General features: G+C 48.6%; 1 protein-coding gene across 1 annotated transcript in view; it reads right to left on the bottom strand.

Annotated features, from left to right (window-relative positions):
* Positions 1-296: 296 nt before the first annotated feature.
* pum1 (pumilio RNA-binding family member 1) overlaps positions 297-26,816 on the bottom strand; it is a gene marked incomplete at its 5' end in the record, with an annotated part of 118,667 nt that continues 92,147 nt past the window's right edge. Inside the window, 5 exon segments of the mRNA XM_079521746.1 lie at positions 297-2,689; positions 8,390-8,582; positions 9,507-9,628; positions 11,184-11,309; positions 19,352-19,489. Coding sequence (XP_079377872.1) covers positions 2,558-2,689; positions 8,390-8,582; positions 9,507-9,628; positions 11,184-11,309; positions 19,352-19,489 — 711 coding nt within the window. The 3' untranslated portion in view covers positions 297-2,557.

The raw sequence follows: 26,816 nt of genomic DNA, 5'->3' as shown, positions 1-26,816 counted from the left end.
CTAAAAACTACACTAAAATGTTAGTTAGGGACTAGAGTTCCAGTATAAGTCACTCATTTTACACTTGGTTGCATGCTGAAAATAGCAGATCTACAAGCTCGCAACGCGCAGCGCGTATGATCTAAATTAAAACTATTCAATAGACCATGACTAAAACTTAAAATCCAAATTTGCTGCCAAGATCACCACTGCTATCGAGACAGTCAGTCACACACACAAAAAAATAAAAACCCTTCATATTCATAATAAGATGCACAATTACACAAAGATAAAGCACTCCACTCGAGACAACGGTGAAATTTTGAAAGATTTTTTTTGTTCAGGTTTTTTGTTTCAAAATAAATCACACAATTGTTTAGAGAGAGACAATCTACAACAGGAGTTACAAAAAATAGTTGCCCAGGCAAGAAGCATACACAGGTTTTCTGTTAACTATACATATATGGTTACAGTGTGTGCTCGGAGTAGTAAATATACACAAGGCTGCTTTTTCCAAAAATGTACATGGTGCCGTGGCGGGGCTGCCTCGCACCCAAAAAGAGGACAGTATGACAGTTATGATACAGCACTTACAGCACTAGAGAAATGCCAAAAGAATACACAAAAAAAAGGCTCCTCTGTACAATGTTTTCATTTTTCCCCCACCCCCACCCCTTCTGAAAAAGAGCGCGACTTCATCAAAATGTGGAGAGCAGGCGGGCTTGGGTTGGGGTGGGGGGTGGGGAACGGTCCCGACTCCCGACCCGTGGACACATTTCTCCAAGCGCGCGCAATCCCACCACCCACCCCCCCCTGAACACGCACACATCCACGTACGCACTTTGCGAGAAGGGTAAAATCATCATTCGTCTTATAAAAGAACTAAAAACAAAACAAAAAAAAAAAAAAAAAAGAGGAGAAAAGAAAATTATAAACACAAGTCCAAAAGGAAGCGTCAATGAGGAGGAGAGACTCAAGACATGGTGATTTGTACCTGGTCGCGTGCCGCCGCCGCCGCCGCCGCCGCCGCGAGCCGGGGGAAAAAAAAGACGATCTACAAGCTTAGCAAAATAATATTGTAAAAGGTTGTGGGATCGGGATATTTTTCAGCACGACGCGACACCCGGATCGTGACCAAGTAGAGATCAAGCTCAACGTAAACGGGGAGTATATTTTAGTCGCCAGGAGAGAGAAAAACAAAAAACAAAACCAACCTCTTTTAATTTAAGCCGCGACCGAGAAAGATAAAACCGAGCAATGGCGGATCTTTGTACAAGTACTACGCTGTATAGAAAGGGCATTTTCAAAAAACAAAAAAAGAAAAACAAAAAAAAATTGATATTACAATTTACAATATACAACAACTCATATGTCACAACCAAGGAGGTGAGAATATACACTGAAATGCACAGGGTTCTTTTTTTTCTCCTTCCAAAGATGTTTTTTTTTTGTATTTTTTTTCCCCCCTCAGTGAAGTTTTTTTTTTGTTTTTGTCTTTTTTTCCTTTTTCCATCTCATACCAAAAAACGGTGGTAAAGCACTTTTACATTACAAGGGTTTACAAATGTACAATTATACAGTCAGAAGAAGTATGTGGTCACTAGTACTAGGATACATTATAGATACAGATTCAACATCAAAAACCAGAAAAAACTACAAAGTTTTATATATATATTTATATATATATATATGCAAAGGTCTACACCAAGTATACACTTTTATATTTATAGAAGCAAGACCAGAAAAAACGAATCTCCCATGCTAAATGATCTGTCTGCTGGTTAGCCGATGGCGTGCGCAGTGTGTGTGTGTGTGTGTGTGTGTGTGTGCGCGAGCGCGTGTGTGTCTATGATGTGGGAACAAATTAAATAACTTTCTCAATATCATAGTGGTAGATAGATCTGGCGACAGAGAGGCCTCGTGTATACGTATGTATGTGCATACTTGTAGTGTGTGTGTGTGTGTGTGTGTGTGTGTGTGTGTGTGTGTGTGTGTGTGTGCAGCAGTAGCAAAAAAGTGAAATGGTGTTTTTCTAAGTTTATTCAAAACGACGAAAAATGACAAAAAAGTGTCAGTGAGTGGAAGGAGAAGAGTGTGTTGGGGGGGGGGGGTCACCACCCTCCACCCTCCCTGCCCCTTCCACCCCCCAGGGGGGGAGGGAGGGGTGGGGTCGGCTAAAACTCAACCAAAAGGCTGCCTGTATTTTTCGCAAGGGTTTTTTTTATAGGTTGCCGAGACGGGCTCCTCCTCCTCCTCCTCCTCCTCCTCCTCCTCCTCCTCCTCCCTCCCAGTGGGAACTGGCGGCGGTTGGCGGTGGTCGACAGGTACGGTGGGGAGATCGGGTACAAGGGGTCAAGTCTTCAGAGAATCGATGTGTTGACCATAAGTGTTGGGAAGGGTATATATATATAGGGGGGGGGGGGTTAGGTGAGGGGAATACTGTATACATTTTGTATATAAATATATATACAGTATTTGGGTAGTAAAGACATGATTTAATTGGGTATTCCGTTTGAGTTTTCTTTTTTACATGATGCCGTTGTTGGGGGGGGAGGGCCACACAGCGGCCCCCAGGTTTTTACATGATGCCGTTGGGAGGGCCACACAGCGGCCCCAGGTCAACGCCGTTCTTCATGTAGTACTTCTCCAGCTTGGCCAGAATGTGTTTGCCGTACGTGTACTTCCTCAGGGTGGAGATGTGAGGTCGGATCTGGGGGTCAGGGGGAGAGAGAGGGAGGAGGGGGAGAGGGAGGAGGGGGAGAGAGGGAGAGGGAGGGGGAGAGAGAGAGGAGGGGGAGAGAGGGAGGAGGGGGAGAGAGAGAGGGAGGAGGGGGAGAGGGAGGAGGGGAGAGAGAGAGAGGGAGGGGGAGAGAGAGAGGAGGGGGAGAGAGAGGGAGGAGGGGGAGAGAGGGAGGAGGGGGAGAGGGAGAGGGGAGGGGGAGAGAGGGAGGAGAGGGAGAGAGAGAGGAGGGGGGGAGAGAGAGGAGGGAGAGAGGAAGGAGGGGGAGAGAGGGAGGAGGGGGAGAGAGAGAGGGGAGGGGGAGAGAGGGAGGAGGGGGAGAGAGAGAGGGAGGAGAGAGGGAGAGGAGGGGGAGAGAGAGAGGGAGAGAGAGAGGGGAGGGGGAGAGAGAGAGGGAGGAGGGGGAGAGAGAGGAGGGGGAGAGAGAGAGGGAGGAGGGGGAGAGAGAGGAGGGGGAGAGAGAGGGAGGAGGGGGAGAGAGAGGGAGGGAGAGAGGGAGGGGAGAGAGAGAGGAGGGGGAGAGAGAGGGGGGGGGAGAGAGAGGGAGGGAGAGAGGGAGAGAGAGAGGGAGGAGGGGGAGAGAGAGGAGGGGGAGAGAGAGAGAGAGGAGAGGGAGAGAGAGAGGAGGGGGAGAGAGAGAGGGAGAGAGAGAGAGGGAGGAGGGAGAGGAGGGGGAGAGAGAGGAGGGGGAGAGAGAGAGAGGGAGGAGGGAGAGGAGGGGGAGAGAGAGAGAGGGAGAGAGGGAGAGAGGGAGAGAGAGAGAGGGAGAGAGGGAGAGAGAGAGAGAGGGAGAGAGGGAGAGAGAGAGAGGGAGAGGAGGGGGAGAGAAAAGCGTTATTATTAAGGCCCAGGCCACACGTATATGGGTCTTTTGCAAAACGCACATTTCTCTGTGCGTTTGGGCCTTTCAGCCACACGCAAACGGCGTTTTCGGCCACTCAAACGGAGGTTTTTTTAAACGGATAAATAAGTGAAGATTTTCGAAAATATCCGGATCAGTGGAGCGGTGTAGTCATGCGAAACGGAGTTTTTGAGAAACGATGATGTCACCGCCACCGCCCACATGCAGCTTGTCAAGCAGAGGTCCTCACAAGTATAGGTAAAAAAAAACACTGCCAGCCTAGTCCTCAGCGCAATGGCCCGTTGCGCAAAGAGGTTGAGATTTTACTCGTGCTATATTCAGATAATCTTCAACCGATTGTTATAATTCGAAGTGGTATATATTCCGTGAAGTTTATATTTTCATTGGGTGTACAAGTCATGTTTTTAATATGCCTTCATCAAATGATATAGAGAGATGGTAGGGTAGTGCCCAAGCCCGTATAGCCATGCAGCCTATATGAGCTGTGGTGCGCTTGCTAGGTCTACACTCTCAATTAGGGATTTTCCCAGAGGTTAATTTCACTGATGTGTACAACCTTTATTCAAATAGTTTCATTTGTATTGGTGCCGAGTGCGAAGCGGACCGCTACAGATAAACTGTGGATATTAACCTACCAATAAGGACCCAGGCCAAATGCCATTGCGCAGTAGCCTACACCAACAAGTCTATGCGTGGTGTGTGCATAGCCGCATGTGAAACTATATCGTGCTGTAGGCTATTTTGCATCATGGTCATGCGAGGAGAGAGAGAGAGAGAGAGGGTGCAGAGAGAGAGAGAGAGAGAGAGAGAGAGAGAGAGAGAGAGAGGGGTGTGAATGGGATCGCATCGTGCGTGCGCATTATGGCACATCTCTCTCATGTTTAGGGCGCACCATTGACTGCATGTCACTGTGCCTACATGCTGACAATGTGCGCGTGAACTTGTATTAGCCTAAAATATAGCCACTCTACAAGCTCACAACTGGTTGTGGACACTTCTATAGGTCTGACTCTGCTATTCATTTCTGTGCAGGACTTGCCAGGTCGCCAGAGCAATGGTAAAGTGTCTATCATTTTTAAATTATATGGAGAGAAAAGTCGAGAGTCGGGATCTGGAGATTTACGCACATAGTGTGACATGCTGACAGACAATGAAAGAAACATATACTTCCACTCACAATTTAGGTGGCTTTTAAAATGCGGTACTTATTCCTTCATTAAAAATATGATTGGCACCTCATAAGTGTAAATATAAAATCAAATATAATATAGCCTACAATTGAAACCTGCTACTGCAGTGATTTAATCCAGTGTTCAATGCGTTTCTGCGTTTGGGTGTGGACATAGATATCTCTGTCGTATGGCCAGGGATTTTTTCTAAAACGGAGGACGAAAATATCCGTTTTGCAAAAGATCCAGAGTGGTGTGGCCTGGGCCTAAGAACCATAGACCAGAGGTTTTCAACCCTTTTCATATCAAGGCCCATTAGTTATTCGGCATTGGAGCCACGGAACCACCATTGGATGAGATTTAGCCTCTCAGACTACAACTACTACAACTACTACAACTACTACAGAATACAACTACTACAGACTACAACTACTACAGACTACTACAACTACTACAGACTACAACTACTACAGACTACAACTACTACAGACTACTACAACTACTACAGACTACAACTACTACAGACTACAACTACTACAGACTACAACTACTACAGACTACAACTACTACAGAATACAACTACTACAGACTACAACTACTACAGACTACTACAACTACTACAACTACTACAACTACTACAGAATACAACTACTACAGACTACAACTACTACAGACTACTACAACTACTACAGACTACAACTACTACAGACTACAACTACTACAGACTACTACAACTACTACAGACTACAACTACTACAGACTACAACTACTACAACTACTACAGACTACAACTACTACAACTACTACAGACTACAACTACTACAGACTACAACTACTACAGACTACAACTACTACAGACTACAACTACTACAGACTACAACTACTACAGACTACTACAACTACTACAGACTACAACTACTACAGACTACAACTACTACAGACTACTACAACTACTACAACTACTACAACTACTACAGAATACAACTACTACAGACTACAACTACTACAGACTACTACAACTACTACAGACTACAACTACTACAGACTACAACTACTACAGACTACTACAACTACTACAGACTACAACTACTACAGACTACAACTACTACAACTACTACAGACTACAACTACTACAACTACTACAGACTACAACTACTACAGACTACAACTACTACAGACTACAACTACTACAGACTACAACTACTACAGACTACAACTACTACAGACTACAACTACTACAGACTACTACAACTACTACAGACTACAACTACTACAGACTACAACTACTACAGACTACTACAACTACTACAGACTACAACTACTACAGACTACAACTACTACAGACTACAACTACTACAACTACTACAGACTACAACTACTACAGACTACAACTACTACAGACTACAACTACTACAGACTACAACTACTACAGACTACAACTACTACAGACTACAACAGACTACAACTACTACAGACTACAACTACTACAGACTACAACTACAACTACTACAGACTACAACTACTACAGACTACAACTACTACAGACTACAACTACTACAGACTACAACTACAACTACTACAGACTACAACTACTACAGACTACAACTACAACTACTACAGACTACAACTACTACAGACTACAACTACTACAGACTACAACTACTACAGACTACAACTACTACAGACTACAACTACAACTACTACAGACTACAACTACTACAGACTACAACTACTACAGACTACAACTACTACAGACTACAACTACAACTACAACTACTACAGACTACAACTACTACAGACTACAACTACAACTACTACAGACTACAACTACTACAGACTACAACTACTACAGACTACAACTACTACAGACTACAACTACAACTACTACAGACTACAACTACTACAGACTACAACTACTACAGACTACAACTACTACAGACTACAACTACAACTACTACAGACTACAACTACTACAGACTACAACTACTACAGACTACAACTACTACAGACTACAACTACAACTACTACAGACTACAACTACTACAGACTACAACTACTACAGACTACAACTACTACAGACTACAACTACTACAGACTACAACTACTACAGACTACAGACTACAACTACTACAGACTACAACTACTACAGACTACAACTACTACAGACTACAACTACTACAGACTACAACTACTACAGACTACAACTACTACAGACTACAACTACTACAGACTACAACTACTACAGACTACAACTACTACAGACTACAACTACAACTACTACAGACTACAACTACTACAGACTACAACTACTACAGACTACAACTACTACAGACTACAACTACAACTACTACAGACTACAACTACTACAGACTACAACTACTACAGACTACAACTACTACAGACTACAACTACTACAGACTACAACTACTACAGACTACAACTACTACAGACTACAACTACTACAGACTACAACTACTACAGACTACAACTACTACAACTACTACAGACTACAACTACTACAGACTACAACTACTACAGACTACAACTACTACAGACTACAACTACTACAGACTACAATAGGTTTCCTGTGTTATTTTGACACGCTGCGACGCGTTTGTGAGCTTGTAGATCTGCTATTTTCATCATGCAACCAAGTGTAAAATGACTTATACTGGATGGATCTCTTGTCCACTAGTCCCTCCCTAACATTTTAGTCTAGTTTTTATGTTTTGACGAAATTGTCAGTATATTTAGTCTTAGTTTTCATTTAGTTTCCATTTAGTTTTCGTCAGTGGAAAAAGGTAGTTGACAAACATTTTCCGTCTTAGTTTTAGTCGACGAATTCGAAAACACTGCTCCACACAGGCCTTGAGGAGCCCGAAACGAAAACACCTGTAAAAGACTGTGCTTCTTATTGATCCTGGTGGGGAAGGAGACGGGTCGATAAGGTCCTGGTGGTGAAGGAGACGCGTCGATAAGGATACAGACACCAACTAAGTGGAACAAAGCTGCGTGACCAGAGAGGATAAGTATGCAAGTCTCAAAGCTTGAGACAAAGATGGAACCTTGAAACTCAAAGCTCAAACTCCGTTATGAGCAGAGACTCTAGGTTCCTTTACATCTCACGTAAGCAGGAAAACACAAGTTATTCTGTTCTAGTTCCTCAAAAGAATTCAACACACACACACACACACACACACACACACACACACAGGGGGCGGCGGTGGCTCAGGGGTAGAGTAGCCGGATGGCAACCGCAAGGTTTCCAGTTCGAACCCGGGCTCTCCCAGAGTTGGTGTCGAAGTGTCCTTGAGCAAGACTCTGAACCCCTAATAGACCTTTAGCTAAGCCTCGCCCTCTCCGATTGGACACTTTCCAGCCGGGCTCATTTATTCCATGCCCACCATCCCCCGGCCCCACCATTCCCCCCCCCCCCCATGCCCACCATCCCCCGGCCCCGTGAACCACCCCCCCGTGCCCACCATTCCCCATGCCCACCATCCCCCGGCCCCGTGAACCACCCCGCCCCGTGCCCACCATCCCCCGGCCCCGTGCCCATTACCCCCCCATGCCCACCATCCCCCCATGCCCACCATCCCCCCAGGCCCACCATCCCCCCAGGCCCCCCGTGCTGCCCACCTTGTGCATGACGATCTTCCTCTGGGTGGGCTCTGCCACGTCGATCATCTTCTGCACCACGTAGTTGGCGTACTGGTCCTTCATCATGGTGTATAAGGCACTGTGGGGCCCCTCCGTCAGGCTGCACACCTCGTCGATGAGCAGCGCCCGCTCCGCCCGCGACGCGTGGCTCACACACTTCTCCACCACGTTGCTGCACACGGAACCAAGTTGAAGAGTTTTAGATGAATATGTTGAAGAGTTTTAGATGAATATGGTCTAAAAAATTACATTTTCTTTTGCGGTCTAAGCTTAGCCTAGACGTTGATTAGCAGTTTTTGTCTATAGACTTGAGGTATACAAGTCTATAGACTGGAGATATACAAGTCTATAGACTTGAGATATACAAGTCTATAGACTTGAGATATACAAGTCTATAGACTTGAGATATACAAGACTATAAACTTGAGATATACAAGACTATAGACTTGAGATATACAAGTCTATAGACTTGAGATATACAAGACTATAGACTTGAGGTATACAAGTCTATAGACTTGAGGTATACAAGTATATAGACTTGAGGTATACAAGTATATAAACTTGAGATATACAAGTCTATAGACTTGAGATATACAAGTCTATAGACTTGAGATATACAAGTCTATAGACTTGAGATATACAAGTCTATAAACTTGAGATATACAAGTCTATAGACTTGAGATATACAAGTCTATAGACTTGAGATATACAAGTCTATAGACTTGAGATATACAAGTCTATAGACTTGAGATATACAAGTCTATAGACTTGAGGTATAACTCAAGTCTATAGACTTGAGATATACAAGTCTATAGACTTGAGATATACAAGTCTATAGACTTGAGATATACAAGTATATAGACTTGAAATATACAAGTCTATAGACTTGAGGTATAACTCAAGTCTATAGACTTGAGATATACAAGTCTATAGACTTGAGATATACAAGTCTATAGACTTGTGATAAGATAGATAGACTTGTCAGATAACACTGACAAGACCAGTTACGCTGGAGTGAAGCGACAAACAAAACAAAGACCTAGTCCACACTGTTCTGCAAGTGGAAGGAGATAGAGATGTTTTCTTCTTTTCTTACCTGGCAAACTTGTGCTGGCTCAGTCCCAGCACGTTGCCTCGGATCTCCGCCACGATCTTGCTCTTATCCTCGGCCCGGCCGTGCTCCAATACGTGCTGGATCACGTAGTTCCCGTACTGGTCCTGGACGCAAAACGTAAAGAGAACACACACACACACAGACAGACAGACAGACAGACAGACAGACAGACAGACAGACAGACAGACAGACAGACAGACAGACAGACACACACACATACACACACACACAGAGAGAGAGAGATGACGACAACCCCAGTTAGCAACGCGGCGAGTCAAGTATGAACGAAGGAAAGTTCCAAGAATGTGATGATTTTAGGAGAAGTGGTTCTTGTTGGACTGCATTTGCCTTTGGGGCGGCAAGACTCTGAACCCCTCATTGCTCCTGATGTGCTGGTTGGTGCCTTGCATGGTTTCATCTGCCATCGGTGTATGAATGTGTGTGTGAATGGGAATGTAAAACACAATCTATGTAAAGTATATATATATATATATATATATATATAAGTATAAAAGCGCTATATAAATGCACCATTTGCCTTCATCTTATGATTTGATTTTGTGTTTGTTTGCAGTCTACTTTCATCGTTTCTTTATTTAAATTTAATTTGTTTTAGATTACACTTGTGTCCTCGTTGACGTTTCTGTCTCGTCTGTGTTTTATTCATTTATTGTCATCGTGTGTCGTTCCCGAGGATCTCAAGGAAATGAGACGATGCATCTCAAGGGGGTTTCCTTTAACGCCATTTCAAAGAGAGAAAACAGAGAAAGAAACCTTGACTGTGTGTGTGTGTGTGTGTGTGTGTGTGTGTGTGTGTGTGTGTGTCCGTCCGTCCATCCATCCATCTTCAACCGCTTATCCCTAGTCGGGTCACGGGGGCAACAGCTCCACCAGAGTGCTCCATGACTTCCCTCTCCAGAGCAACATTAGTGACTTCCTCCTGGGGGATCCCGAGACGTTCCAAGGCCAGTGGTCGATGTGTTTCCTCCAACTGCACCTTGGTCTGCCCCGGGGTCTCCTCCCAGTGGGATGTGATCCTTGGTCTGCCCCGGGGTCTCCTCCCAGTGGGACGTGGTCCTTAGTCTGCCCCGGGGTCTCCTCCCAGTGGGATGTGATCCTTGGTCTGCCCCGGGGTCTCCTCCCAGTGGGACGTGCCTCGAGGACCTCCCCTAGGGAGACGCCCGAGAGGCATCCTAACCGGCTTAGAGTATATATTAATAGAGACGGCACCGGATTTCTCCTCCCATCCACTTGCATTAAGTTGCTCAAAAGCGCATGAGGCGATTTCACTCCTCCTTCCGGGTAGGAACAGAGTGCATTCTGGGATGAATTGGGCCCAAACAAATGAACACGCTGCCGTTGACTATCATTGCACGCGTTCAGCGTTCACGTGTCATCATGAACGTGCGCAATGATAGTCAACGGACCAGCGCGTTCATGTGTTTGGGCCAGCGCTGCAATACCAAATTCGGCCACCATGTCCATTTCGCCTCAGGGTTTCCTCCGGGTGCCGTCTCTATTCATAGAGACTCTAAGATCCTAACCAGATGCCCGAACCACCTAAGATGGCTCCTTCCCTGTGTGTGTGTGTGTGTGTGTGTGTGTGTGTGTGTGTGTGTGTGTGTGTGTGTGTGTGACAAAAAGAGAGAGAGAGCTTACCTGCACCAGCTGCTCTGTGTGCTGGTGGAGCTCCTCTAGGATAGGCAGGGTCTGTTCTGGAAGGCAGTGTTCTAGGATGCGTTGGATGACTCTGCAGCCGTACGGGTGTGTGGAGAGAGCAAACACCTGCAACACGACAGTTAAACACATCTCAATGACCCTACAGCCGTACATCTCCATGACCTACAGCCGTACATCTCCATGACCCTACAGCCGTACATCTAATGACCCTACAGCCGTACATCTAATGACCCTACAGCCGTACATCTAATGACCCTACAGCCGTACATCTCCATGACCCTACAGCCGTACATCTCCATGACCCTACAGCCGTACATCTAATGACCCTACAGCCGTACATCTCCATGACCCTACAGCCGTACATCTAATGACCCTACAGCCGTACATCTCCATGACCCTACAGCCGTACATCTAATGACCCTACAGCCGTACATCTCCATGACCCTACAGCCGTACATCTCCATGACCCTACAGCCGTACATCTAATGACCCTACAGCCGTACATCTCCATGACCTACAGCCGTACATCTAATGACCCTACAGCCGTACATCTCCATGACCCTACAGCCGTACATCTAATGACCCTACAGCCGTACATCTAATGACCCTACAGCCGTACATCTCAATGACCCTACAGCCGTACATCTCCATGACCCTACAGCCGTACATCTAATGACCCTACAGCCGTACATCTAATGACCCTACAGCCGTACATCTCCATGACCCTACAGCCGTACATCTCCATGACCCTACAGCCGTACATCTAATGACCCTACAGCCGTACATCTCCATGACCCTACAGCCGTACATCTAATGACCCTACAGCCGTACATCTCCATGACCTACAGCCGTACATCTCCATGACCCTACAGCCGTACATCTCCATGACCTACAGCCGTACATCTCCATGACCCTACAGCCGTACATCTCCATGACCCTACAGCCGTACATCTAATGACCCTACAGCCGTACATCTCCATGACCCTACAGCCGTACATCTAATGACCCTACAGCCGTACATCTAATGACCCTACAGCCGTACATCTCCATGACCCTACAGCCGTACATCTCCATGACCCTACAGCCGTACATCTCCATGACCCTACAGCCGTACATCTCCATGACCCTACAGCCGTACATCTCCATGACCCTACAGCCGTACATCTCCATGACCCTACAGCCGTACATCTAATGACCCTACAGCCGTACATCTAATGACCCTACAGCCGTACATCTAATGACCCTACAGCCGTACATCTCCATGACCCTCCATGACCCTACAGCCGTACATCTAATGACCCTACAGCCGTACATCTCCATGACCCTACAGCCGTACATCTAATGACCCTACAGCCGTACATCTCCATGACCCTACAGCCGTACATCTAATGAACCTACAGCCGTACATCTAATGAACCTACAGCCGTACATCTCCATGACCCTACAGCCGTACATCTAATGACCCTACAGCCGTACATCTAATGAACCTACAGCCGTACATCTCCATGACCCTACAGCCGTACATCTAATGAACCTACAGCCGTACATCTCCATGACCTACAGCCGTACATCTCCATGACCCTACAGCTGTACATCTCCATGACCTACAGCCGTACATCTCCATGACCCTACAGCCGTACATCTCCATGACCCTACAGCCGTACATCTCCATGACCCTACAGCCGTACATCTCCATGACCCTACAGCCGTACATCTCCATGACCTACAGCCGTACATCTCCATGACCCTACAGCCGTACATCTCCATGACCCTACAGCCGTACATCTCCATGACCCTACAGCCGTACATCTAATGAACCTACAGCCGTACATCTAATGAACCTACAGCCGTACATCTCCATGACCCTACAGCCGTACATCTAATGACCCTACAGCCGTACATCTAATGAACCTACAGCCGTACATCTCCATGACCCTACAGCCGTACATCTAATGAACCTACAGCCGTACATCTCCATGACCTACAGCCGTACATCTCCATGACCCTACAGCTGTACATCTCCATGACCTACAGCCGTACATCTCCATGACCCTACAGCCGTACATCTCCATGACCCTACAGCCGTACATCTCCATGACCCTACAGCCGTACATCTCCATGACCCTACAGCCGTACATCTCCATGACCTACAGCCGTACATCTCCATGACCCTACAGCCGTACATCTCCATGACCCTACAGCCGTACATCTAATGACCCTACAGCCGTACATCTCCATGACCCTACAGCCGTACATCTCCATGACCCTACAGCCGTACATCTCCATGACCCTACAGCCGTACATCTAATGACCCTACAGCCGTACATCTAATGACCCTACAGCCGTACATCTCCATGACCCTACAGCCGTACATCTCCATGACCCTACAGCCGTACATCTAATGACCCTACAGCCGTACATCTAATGACCCTACAGCCGTACATCTAATGACCCTACAGCCGTACATCTAATGACCCTACAGCCGTACATCTCCATGACCCTACAGCCGTACATCTCAATGACCCTACAGCCGTACATCTCCATGACCCTACAGCCGTACATCTCCATGACCCTACAGCCGTACATCTCCATGACCCTACAGCCGTACATCTAATGACCCTACAGCCGTACATCTCCATGACCCTACAGCCGTACATCTAATGACCCTACAGCCGTACATCTCCATGACCTACAGCCGTACATCTCCATGACCCTACAGCCGTACATCTCCATGACCCTACAGCCGTACATCTAATGACCCTACAGCCGTACATCTAATGACCCTACAGCCGTACATCTAATGACCCTACAGCCGTACATCTAATGACCCTACAGCCGTACATCTAATGACCCTACAGCCGTACATCTCCATGACCCTACAGCCGTACATCTCAATGACCCTACAGCCGTACATCTCCATGACCCTACAGCCGTACATCTCCATGACCCTACAGCCGTACATCTCCATGACCCTACAGCCGTACATCTCCATGACCCTACAGCCGTACATCTAATGACCCTACAGCCGTACATCTCCATGACCCTACAGCCGTACATCTAATGACCCTACAGCCGTACATCTCCATGACCTACAGCCGTACATCTCCATGACCCTACAGCCGTACATCTCCATGACCCTACAGCCGTACATCTCCATGACCCTACAGCCGTACATCTAATGACCCTACAGCCGTACATCTAATGACCCTACAGCCGTACATCTCAATGACCCTACAGCCGTACATCTCCATGACCCTACAGCCGTACATCTCCATGACCCTACAGCCGTACATCTCCATGACCCTACAGCCGTACATCTAATGACCCTACAGCCGTACATCTAATGACCTACAGCCGTACATCTCCATGACCCTACAGCCGTACATCTCCATGACCCTACAGCCGTACATCTCCATGACCCTACAGCCGTACATCTCCATGACCTACAGCCGTACATCTAATGACCCTACAGCCGTACATCTAATGACCCTACAGCCGTACATCTAATGACCCTACAGCCGTACATCTAATGACCCTACAGCCGTACATCTCCATGACCCTACAGCCGTACATCTAATGACCCTACAGCCGTACATCTCCATGACCCTACAGCCGTATATCTAATGACCCTACAGCCGTACATCTAATGACCCTACAGCCGTACATCTCCATGACCCTACAGCCTTACGGGTGTGTGGAGAGGGCAAACAAATACTAGCCTCCCCCTGGCCAGCCTGATGGAGGGGAAAGGAACTGGTTGGAATAACTTGTTCCTTCCACGCGCTACGTCCAACCAGGGAAACTCCCCACTGTCAGGTGACAAGACGCAGCATGGAGGAAGCCTGAGGTCAGTCCGTTGCTCTACACAGGTCGAAGCCTGAGGTCAGTCCGTTGCTCTACACAGGTCGGTCGAGGCATATCATTATAGCCAAAAACATCTCCAAGCTCACAGTGGAAGGAGGTCCAAAAGCATTAAGTAATTTGCTTGCCTTGCGTGCTGCGTCGACAACAAACAAACTCGGCAGGCCTTCTTCATCCCTGAAGGCACAGACGAACCAGAGCAGGTGTGCTTTGAGCTCCGCAAACAAACACAAATCTGAGCCGTTTGTTTGAGGAAGCGGTGGCTGCTATGTATGGATGGATGGACAATTATTATTATGAACCCATAACACAAGTCAAAGAAATAACCTGCAGCAATTGATTAGAATGCAGCCCACCTTTTAGTCTAGTCTTAGGTTCTCTTTTGTGTTTTTCTTTTTGAAATGTTATTGAAATCCTATTTCAGTAAAAAATGAAAGAAAAAGTAGAAAAAGAGAAGCTGCCTGCTGTGTGTGTGTGTGTGTACAGGGGCTCTGTGACTGGCGCACACGCACACACACAAGGTGGTGGCCAGACCTCCCACCAGGCTTTGAAACAAACACCCCCTCATTGTTATAAAAGGCGCACGCGTGCACACACACACACACACACACACACACACACACACACACACACACACACACACACACACACACACACACACACACACACACACACACACACACACACACACACACACACACACACACACACACACAATTAAATGCTAATGTGACATTTCAGCAGTGGTGAGAAGGTGGCTGCCGCCACTGTGCTGAGACTGCTGTATCCATGGCAACACAGTCCCATCCCTGAGAGGGGAGGGGAGGGGGGAGGACTAGGTATCCATGGCAACCCAGTCCCATCCCTGAGAGGGGAGGGGAGGGGGGAGGACTAGGTATCCATGGCAACCCAGTCCCATCCCTGGGAGGGGAGGGGGAGGACTAGGTATCCATGGCAACCCAGTCCCATCCCTGGGAGGAGAGGACTAGGTATCCATGGCAACCCAGTCCCATCCCTGGGAGGGGAGGGAGGGCTATGTATCCATGGCAACCCAGTCCCATCCCTGGGAGGGGAGGGAGGGAGGACTATGTATCCATGGCAACCCAGTCCCATCCGGAAAACCGTGATCGGGACATCATTAGTATCAATATTACATCCATATGATCATGATAGACTGAATATCGTCTGTGATTTTGGATATTATACTATACTGCAGGGTTCCCCAATTAATTTTCCTCGAGGGCCATATTTTGACTAGGGTACCAGGCTGGGGGCCGAGTCCGCACGCGTGAGGTCGAGGTCTTGCCCTGAAAATGAATTTTCAGGGCAGGACCCCATTTGAAAAGGATGCCCAGTTTGACATGCATAGGCTACTGACCCCCATTTAATGCCATTTATATCTGGGACCCCCCCCCAGATATAAATCTGGGGGGGGGGGGGGTCCGCGGGCCGCAAGGGGGCGCTCCGCGGGCCGCAAATGGCCCGCGGGCCGCCTATTGGGGTACCCTGCTATACTGTGATAGTTTTTGCAGAAGGGAGTTCCAACCTGCGCCTCTAGCCTATGGCAGGCCAGTCTGGTGCATCTCAGAGGCCTCTAGCCTATGGCAGGCCAGTCTGGTGCATCTCAGAGGCCTCTAGCCTATAGCAGGCCAGTCTGGTGCATCTCAGAGGCCTCTAGCCTATAGCAGGCCAGTCTGGTGCATCTCAGAGGCCTCTAGCCTATGGCAGGCCAGTCTGGTGCATCTCAGAGGCCTCTAGCCTATGGGAGGCCAGTCTGGTGCATCTCAGAGGCAGCCTCTAGCCTATGGGAGGCCAGTCTGGTGCATCTCAGAGGCCTCTAGCCTATGGCAGGCCAGTCTGGTGCATCTCAGAGGCCTCTAGCCTATGGCAGGCCAGTCTGGTGCATCTCAGAGGCCTCTAGCCTATGGGAGGCCAGTCTGGTGCATCTCAGAGGCCTCTGGCCTATGGGAGGCCAGTCTGGTGCATCTCAGAGGCAGCCTCTAGCCTATGGGAGGCCAGTCTGGTGCATCTCAGAGGCCTCTAGCCTATGGCAGGCCAGTCTGGTGCATCTCAGAGGCCTCTAGCCTATGGCAGGCCAGTCTGGTGCATCTCAGAGGCCTCTAGCCTATGGGAGGCCAGTCTGGTGCATCTCAGAGGCAGCCTCTAGCCTATGGGAGGCCAGTCTGGTGCATCTCAGAGGCCTCTAGCCTATGGCAGGCCAGTCTGGTGCATCTCAGAGGCCTCTAGCCTATGGCAGGCCAGTCTGGTGCATCTCAGAGGCCTCTAGCCTATGGCAGGCCAGTCTGGTGCATCTCAGAGGCCTCTAGCCTATAGCAGGCCAGTCTGGTGCATCTCAGAGGCCTCTAGCCTATAGCAGGCCAGTCTGGTGCATCTCAGAGGCTCTAGCCTATAGCAGGCCAGTCTGGTGCATCTCAGAGGCCTCTAGCCTATAGCAGGCCAGTCTGGTGCATCTCAGAGGCCTCTAGCCTATGGCAGGCCAGTCTGGTGCATCTCAGAGGACTCTAGCCTATAGCAGGCCAGTCTGGTGCGTCTCAGAGGCCTCTAGCCTATGGCAGGCCAGTCTGGTGCATCTCAGAGGCAGCCTCTAGCCTATGGGAGGCCAGTCTGGTGCATCTCAGAGGCCTCTAGCCTATGGCAGGCCAGTCTGGTGCATCTCAGAGGCCTCTAGCCTATGGCAGGCCAGTCTGGTGCATCTCAGAGGCCTCTAGCCTATGGGAGGCCAGTCTGGTGCATCTCAGAGGCAGCCTCTAGCCTATGGGAGGCCAGTCTGGTGCATCTCAGAGGCCTCTAGCCTATGGCAGGCCAGTCTGGTGCATCTCAGAGGCCTCTAGCCTATGGCAGGCCAGTCTGGTGCATCTCAGAGGCCTCTAGCCTATGGCAGGCCAGTCTGGTGCATCTCAGAGGCCTCTAGCCTATAGCAGGCCAGTCTGGTGCATCTCAGAGGCCTCTAGCCTATAGCAGGCCAGTCTGGTGCATCTCAGAGGCTCTAGCCTATAGCAGGCCAGTCTGGTGCATCTCAGAGGCCTCTAGCCTATAGCAGGCCAGTCTGGTGCATCTCAGAGGCCTCTAGCCTATGGCAGGCCAGTCTGGTGCATCTCAGAGGACTCTAGCCTATAGCAGGCCAGTCTGGTGCGTCTCAGAGGCCTCTAGCCTATGGCAGGCCAGTCTGGTGCATCTCAGAGGCCTCTAGCCTATAGCAGGCCAGTCTGGTGCATCTCAGAGGCCTCTAGCCTATGGCAGGCCAGTCTGGTGCATCTCAGAGGCCTCTAGCCTATAGCAGGCCAGTCTGGTGCATCTCAGAGGCCTCTAGCCTATAGCAGGCCAGTCTGGTGCATCTCAGAGGCCTCTAGCCTATGGCAGGCCAGTCTGGTGCATCTCAGAAGCAGGACAGGTATCATGAGAGGAGGAGGCACTGGAGCAGCTCAGACAATTTAGGCCCTTCATTTATTAACAGGGTGCAGGTAAAAAGAGACAACGTTTCGATGTTTCAGTTACATCTTCGTCATGTCAGTTTTTAGTTTTTGTCTGTGAAAAAAGGTAGTCGACGGACATTTTCCGTCATAGTTACTCCATAAACAAGCACTCCTAAAAAGGACAGAGTGAGTGAGTGAGTGAGTGAGTGAGTGCTGGTGATTTATTTCTAAGGGGGCCTCTCAACAGAGCCATGCCGTAGTAAGTGTGTGTCTAAAGCTCGTCATTCCAACCCCCCTTGGAAGGAGACAGAGATGGAGTGTGATGGAGACATTTTCCACTGGAGACGGAGAACGGGGGGAAGGGGAGGGGAGAACAGGGGAAGGAGGGGAGGGGGTACACAGGTACATTACCTGTCCCTTGAAGGAGAAGGAGAACGGGGGGAAGGGGAGGGGAGAACAGGGGAAGGAGGGGAGGGGGTACACAGGTACATTACCTGTCCCTTGAAGGAGAAGGAGAACGGGGGGAAGGGGAGGGGAGAACAGGGGAAGGAGGGGAGGGGGTACACAGGTACATTACCTGTCCCTTGAAGGGGGGGAAGGGGAGGGGAGAACAGAGGAAGGAGGGGAGGGGGTACACAGGTACATTACCTGTCCCTCGGAGAACGGGGGGAAGGGGAGGGGAGAACAGGGGAAGGAGGGGAGGGGGTACACAGGTACATTACCTGTCCCTTGAAGGGGAGGGGAGAACAGGGGAAGGAGGGGAGGGGGTACACAGGTACATTACCTGTCCCTTGAAGGGGAAGGGGAGGGGAGAACAGGGGAAGGAGGGGAGGGCGTACACAGGTACATTACCTGTCCCTTGAAGGCGTCTATGATGAAGTGCAGCGCGTGAGGCTGGACACACTCGATGCACTTCTGCACCACGTGGTTCCCATTCTGGTCCTTCACACACTTCAGCACATGGCCGTCCAGCTCACGCACCATCTCACTCTGAGGGCAGAGAGACAGAGAGAGAGAGAGAGAGAGACAGAGAGAGAGAGAGACAGAGAGATAGAGAGAGAGACAGAGAGAGATAGAGACAGAGAGAGACACAGAGAGAGAGAGAGAGAGAGAGAGGCAGAGAGAGAGGCAGAGAGAGAGAGAGAGAGAGAGACAGAGAGAGAGAGAGAGAGAGAGAGAGACAGAGAGAGAGAGAGAGAGACAGAGAGAGATAGAGACAGAGAGAGACACAGAGAGAGAGAGAGAGAGAGAGAGACAGAGAGACAGAGAGAGAGAGACAGAGAGAGAGACAGAGAGAGACAGAGAGAGACAGAGACAGAGAGAGAGAGAGAGAGAGAGAGGCAGAGACAGAGAGAGAGGCAGAGAGAGAGAGAGAGAGAGAGAGAGACAGAGAGAGAGGCAGAGAGAGAGAGAGACAGAGAGAGAGAGACAGAGGCAGAGAGAGAGAGAGAGAGAGACAGAGAGAGAGGCAGAGAGAGAGAGGCAGAGAGAGAGAGGCAGAGAGAGAGAGAGAGAGGCAGAGAGAGAGAGAGAGAGAGAGAGAGAGAGAGAGAGAGAGAGAGAGAGAGAGAGAGAGAGAGAGAGAGAGACAGCGAGAGAGAGAGAGAGAGAGGCAGAGAGAGAGAGACAGAGAGAGAGGCAGAGAGAGAGACAGAGAGACAGAGAGAGAGAGAGAGAGAGGCAGAGAGAGAGAGAGTTGAAACTCTTCGTTAGCGTGGGGGAGTCAAACACAGCCTGGAAGCATTTTTCCCTCCGAACATTTTTCATGGCAGCTCATAAACTCTAGACAAACAACTTCTGGGTCTCTTTTTTTCCCGAGTTTCGACGACACAGACCCGGGAAGAGATGTTATGTACCTCAGGTCCTCTCAGGATAAGACCAAATATTATGTACCCACCAGGTCCTCTCAGGATAAGACGAAATATTATGTACCCACCAGGTCCTCTCAGGATAAGACGGCATGGATTTTTCTTTCACACATACACCACACACACACACACCACACACACACACACACACACGCACACGCACACGCACCCTTTACCTTCGCCCGGGTGTGAACTAAATTATTTCCCACTTCCAGGAAGATATCGATTTGAATAAAATTAATAATGAAAGACTATACCGCAGGGGGGGGGGGGGGGGGGGGGGGGAGAGCGGGCCTGGTTCATTGCTGGTGCTAACGGGACACGTGCAGAGAGAGAGAAATCTCTATAGCGTGTGATCCGGGAGGCACATTAAACACTAATGGTGGTAGAAAATGTGCTACGGGAAGCGTGAGGGGACAACACGCCGTTTTAACGGCAGCGTTCTGATTTAAAGACGAGGATTAGCCAATTAGGGGGTTTCGCGCGAGCGATGCGCAGCCTCGTGGGGTAGTGGTGGGATCTGTTGAGCTAAATGGTGCATTTATATAGCGCTTTTATCCAAAGCGATTTACATAGATTTACATTCACCCATTCACACACACATTCACACAGCGATGGCGGAGGGAAACCATGCAAGGCTCCAACCTGCACATCGGGAGCAATTAGGGGTTCAGTGTCTTGCTCAAGGACACTTCGACACTAAGGGCCGATTCATACTCCTATTTTACCGCTGTAGTGCCGAAATGATTTCGGCTCGTCAGAAAATTTCAGTAGCACCGAAGAGCCGACTTTAGGACGGTGCCCGCCCCCCCCGAACCTCAAATGACCGCCCCCCCCGAACCTCAAATGACCGCCCCCCCGAACCTCAAATGATGTCACATTGTAGGCTCTACAGAGCCCAACCGACTTTTATTCGGCTCTAAAATAGTTGTATGAATCCCGCCTAACTCTGGGAGAGCCCGGGATCGAACATCCGGCCGCCCTACCGGCCACTCTACCCCTGAACCACTGCCAGTGTTGTTTTTGGCAGCAAATTTAGTTTAGTCATAGTCTTTGGAATAAAACTCAATTTAGTTTTAGTCATAATTTAGTCACCTGAAATGTTTTAGTGTTAGTCTAGTATTAGTCGACTAAATATAAGATTTTACTCGACTAAATCCGCAGTTCATTTAGTCGACTAAAATGTATTTTGGCGGGCCGTCGTAATGGCTGATTGTACACTTGCTGAAAATAGCAGATCTACAAGCTCACAATGTGTCGCAGCGCGACACGTGAGCTTGTAGATCTGCTTGTAGATCTGTCTTTTACTTATACTGCATTTTAGTTTAGTTTTTATTTGTTGACAAAATTGTCAATATATTTAGTCTTAGTCATCATAGCTTAGTTTTCATTTAGTATGTCAGTGAAAAAACGAACATTTCTTTGTCATAGTATTAGTCGACAAAATCACAACACTGCTGCCCCCTGCAGTTACATCGAGGTAGTTCGTTTCTTTTTTAGCTTGCCTTCCATCATTCAGCACAGACTGATAATAATTCCACAACTTCACTGCCAATATAATTTCACAAGCCGGTTCGAGATCAAATGAAGAGGGATTGATTATGCAGTCTGGATTTAAACGAGGGAGACTGGAGGGTGGAGATCTGGACTGATCAAAGAGGTGGGCTGTAAAACACTCACACAGGCTTGTATTACTACTTGTGAGGGTCATTCGGGACATGTACAGTTATTCATTTCTCAACCTTAACCCATTTTGGGTGGGAACCCCTTTTGGTGTTTTAAGCATTATGTTATGCTTTAGCTGTTGAAAAATAGCAGATCTACAAGCTCATAGCGCGGCACCGAGTGCAGCGCTACGAGCTTGTAGGTCTGCTATTTTTGAAAAATCCTGACAATGTGGCGCAAATCTATATATTTTTTCAGGGCGAACGTGAGGGGTCCCTAAAACAACATATTTTCAGATGGGGGTCGGTGGCCAATTTCATATATTTTTGGGGGTCCTTGACATGGAATAGTTTTAGAACCACTGACATATTAGAAACATAGGGTTTTTCAGAAAACTGTCAGAATTTAGAAGACATTTGTAGAATCGTCCTCAGGTCTAAATGGGTTAACATCCAGTATCTCACCTCCATAACCATCAATGCTCGCCCCAGGGCATCCCTAATATTCACCCCAGGGCATCCCTAATATTTGGGGCGTGTAATTACAGGCGACCTGGAAATAGTTTAAAAAAAACGTAAATAGCCAATCTTACAAGCTCACACAGCACGTCGTGACTGACTGACAGTGTAACCGAGTTCCTGTTGTCCTAGTCGAGTGCTGGCAAATCCCTCCCACCCCTTTTATGTCATGCTGCAGGATAGGGTGCAGCGCCTTCAGCCGAAGGCTCAGCCCCCCCCCCCCCCCCCCCCCCAAGGATGCATACGGAGCGGTCTAGACTCGCTTTCATGCCAACTGCCGTCAGACTCTATAATGCAAATGCATAAGACCTGCCTCCCCAAAGTTTGCGTGTGGTCCTTCCTGGTCTAGTGTGTTTGTGTGGTCCTTCCTGGTCTAGTGTGTTTGCGTGTGGTCCTTCCTGGTCTAGTGTGTTTGTGTGGTCCTTCCTGGTCTAGTGTGTTTGCGTGTGGTCCTTCCTGGTCTAGTGTGTTTGTGTGGTCCTTCCTGGTCTAGTGTGTTTGTGTGGTCCTTCCTGGTCTAGTGTGTTTGCGTGTGGTCCTTCCTGGTCTAGTGTGTTTGTGTGGTCCTTCCTGGTCTAGTGTGTTTGCGTGTGGTCCTTCCTGGTCTAGTGTGTTTGTGTGGTCCTTCCTGGTCTAGTGTGTTTGCGTGGTCTTTCCTGGTCTAGTGTGTTTGCGTGTGGTCCTTCCTGGTCTAGTGTGTTTGTGTGGTCCTTCCTGGTCTAGTGTGTTTGCGTGGTCTTTCCTGGTCTAGTGTGTTTGCGTGTGGTCCTTCCTGGTCTAGTGTGTTTGCGTGTGGTCCTTCCTGGTCTAGTGTGTTTGCGTGTGGTCCTTCCTGGTCTAGTGTGTTTGCGTGTGGTCCTTCCTGGTCTAGTGTGTTTGCGTGTGGTCCTTCCTGGTCTAGTGTGTTTGCGTGTGGTCCTTCCTGGTCTAGTGTGTTTGTGTGGTCCTTCCTGGTCTAGTGTGTTTGTGTGGTCCTTCCTGGTCTAGTGTGTTTGTGTGGTCCTTCCTGGTCTAGTGTGTTTGTGTGGTCCTTCCTGGTCTAGTGTGTTTGTGTGGTCCTTCCTGGTCTAGTGTGTTTGTGTGGTCCTTCCTGGTCTAGTGTGTTTGTGTGGTCCTTCCTGGTCTAGTGTGTTTGTGTCCACTTGTGTTTATTTGTGTTTACTGTTTTTTGTTTGTCCAGCTTGATTATATGCGTCACTGTTGTAGCGCTTCAATTTCCCTTCAGGGATTAATAAAGTATATCTCATCTCATTGACTTGTCCCACAGGTTTTCATAGTTTTCACTGTGACCTACCGTCGCAATAAGCAAGCCAAGAGCCTAACATCCGTCTAACAGTAGCAATCTGTACAATGACATAGTGCAGGGTTCCCCAATTAATTTTCCTCAAGGGCCATATTTTGACTAGGGTACCAGGCTGGGGGCCGAGTCCGCACGCACAAGGTCGAGGTCTTGCCCTGAAAATTCATTTTCAGGGCAAGACCCCATTTGAAAAGGATGCCCAGTTTGACATGCATAGGCTACTGACCCCCATTTAATGCCATTTATATCTGGGACCCCCTAAAAAAATAAATACATTTTTGAAATTCTTCAAGGGGCCACAAGGGGGCGCTTCGCGGGCCGCCTATTGGGGAACCCTGACATAGTGTATACTTTGAGTATACACTCAAAGTATAGAGTATAGAGTATAGAGTCTAGAGTGCTATGTCTACATAAAATTCCATATAAATGACATAATTTTTGCCTGTAAGGTCGCCGATGCTAGGGTAAAACAAAACACCAAACATATGAATGAACATGTTTGAGCACGAAGATCGACTATTTTCGCAGTGCGAAATAACGCGGTACGACTTAGTATTAAAATAGCGCTTAAAATAGGCCTCAAGGACATGTGAATATGAAAGAAGGCAAGACACAACAAGCCAACATTTCTTTCCACATGCTGTAGGGGGAACGCAATGGGAGTTGTATTCACTATGCCTTGCTGGTCTGAGGGGTTAGGGTTAGGTTAGGGAGCTGTACTCACGATGACCTGCTGGTCTGAGGGGTTAGGGTTAGGGTAGGGAGCTGTACTCACGATGACCTGCTGGTCTGAGGGGTTAGGGTTAAATTAGGGAGCTGTACTCACGATGACCTGCTGGTCTGAGGGGATGAACTCCTGGGTTAGTGGTTAAGTTAGGGAGCTGTACTCACGATGACCTGCTGGTCTGAGGGGTTAGGGTTAAGTTAGGGAGCTGTACTCACGATGACCTGCTGGTCTGAGGGGTTAGGGTTAAGTTAGGGAGCTGTACTCACGATGACCTGCTGGTCTGAGGGGATGAACTCCAGGGTTAGGGTTAAGTTAGGGAGCTGTACTCACGATGACCTGCTGGTCTGAGGGGTTAGGGTTAGGTTAGGGAGCTGTACTCACGATGACCTGCTGGTCTGAGGGGTTAGGGAGCTGTACTCACGATGACTTGCTGGTCTGAGGGGTTAGGGTTAAGTTAGGGAGCTGTACTCACGATGACCTGCTGGTCTGAGGGGTTAGGGAGCTGTACTCACGATGACCTGCTGGTCTGAGGGGTTAGGGTTAAGTTAGGGAGCTGTACTCACGATGACCTGCTGGTCTGAGGGGTTAGGGTTAAGTTAGGGAGCTGTACTCACGATGACCTGCTGGTCTGAGGGGTTAGGGTTAAATTAGGGAGCTGTACTCACGATGACCTGCTGGTCTGAGGGGTTAGGGTTAGGTTAGGGAGCTGTACTCACGATGACCTGCTGGTCTGAGGGGTTAGGGTTAAGTTAGGGAGCTGTACTCACGATGACCTGCTGGTCTGAGGGGTTAGGGTTAGGTTAGGGAGCTGTACTCACGATGACCTTAGTATTAAAATAGCGCTTAAAATAGGCCTCAAGGACATGTGAATATGAAAGAAGGCAAGACACAACAAGCCAACATTTCTTTCCACATGCTGTAGGGGGAACGCAATGGGAGTTGTATTCACTATGCCTTGCTGGTCTGAGGGGTTTGAACTCCAGGGTTAGTGGTTAGGGTTAGCCCATTTTGGGCGGGAACACCTTTTGGTGTTTTAAGCATTACGTTATACTTTAGCTATTGAAAAATAGCAGACCTACAAGCTCATAGCGCGGCACCGAGTGCCGCGCTATGAGCTTGTAGGTCTGCTATTTTTAGAAAAAACGGTCAAAGTTAGGGAGTTGTACTCACGATGACCTGCTGGTCTGAGGGGTTAGGGTTAAGTTAGGGAGCTGTACTCACGATGACCTGCTGGTCTGAGGGGTTAGGGTTAAGTTAGGGAGTTGTACTCACGATGACCTGCTGGTCTGAGGGGTTAGGGTTAGGTTAGGGAGCTGTACTCACGATGACCTGCTGGTCTGAGTGGTTAGGGTTAAGTTAGGGAGCTGTACTCACGATGACCTGCTGGTCTGAGGGGTTAGGGTTAGGTTAGGGAGCTGTACTCACGATGACCTGCTGGTCTGAGGGGTTAGGGTTAGGTTAGGGAGCTGTACTCACTAAGGTTGGGCGATATGCCAATCTTTTTCAATCGCCCATCGTCTGTCCAAAAATCGCCGATGGACGATATATTCGTGTCATAAAAGTAAAGTGAGAACAGCTCACTACAGGTCGCAAAAAAGCCAGATCTACAAGCTCTCAAGGCGCCGCGTCCTGCCTGTTTTTGCAGCGCCGTTCGCTACGCGTTGAGAGCTTGTAGATCCGTCTATTTTTGCAGCGCAGTGCGCAGCCAGGGTAACAAAATAAAAAATAAGTTACAGGTGGAGATGAAGTGAAGTTGGAACGGGCAAGCAGCTGCAAGCCAAGCTAACATCACAAACACTGGCTGGTGACAGTGTTGTTAGCCGCAGTAACATGTAGCCTGCCCTGGTAACTTCTCCTCCTCCCCGGAGAACTCTTGCCTCCCCGCACCGTCGGAGGCTCGGAGCGCTGCTGCTGATCCGCAAGCTCTCAAGGCATCGCGTCCTGCCTGTTTTTGCAGCGCCGTTCGCTACGCGTTGAGAGCTTGTAGGTCTGTCTATTTTTGCAGCGCTGGTGTCGGGGTTCGTTCACGTTGTCAATAGAAAAATAACCAAGATTACAGGCGGAGATGAAGTTCAATCAGTGGGTTGAATCAGTAGCTACGCGCTAAGCTAACGATCCCCGACCCTACACTAACACTAGCAGCCTGTTTTTTATTTTCCCCCGACTTCACGGGTGGCGCATTGGGATTGTGATGAGACACGAGACAGCAGTGTGCATTCTGTTGTGACTGTATATTATT

Source organism: Electrona antarctica (assembly GCF_951216825.1).
Source record: "Electrona antarctica genome assembly, chromosome: 15".
NCBI classification, from domain to species: domain Eukaryota; kingdom Metazoa; phylum Chordata; class Actinopteri; order Myctophiformes; family Myctophidae; genus Electrona; species Electrona antarctica.
Note: the sequence above shows the minus strand (reverse complement) of the source record. Positions and strands in the feature narration are given on the sequence as shown.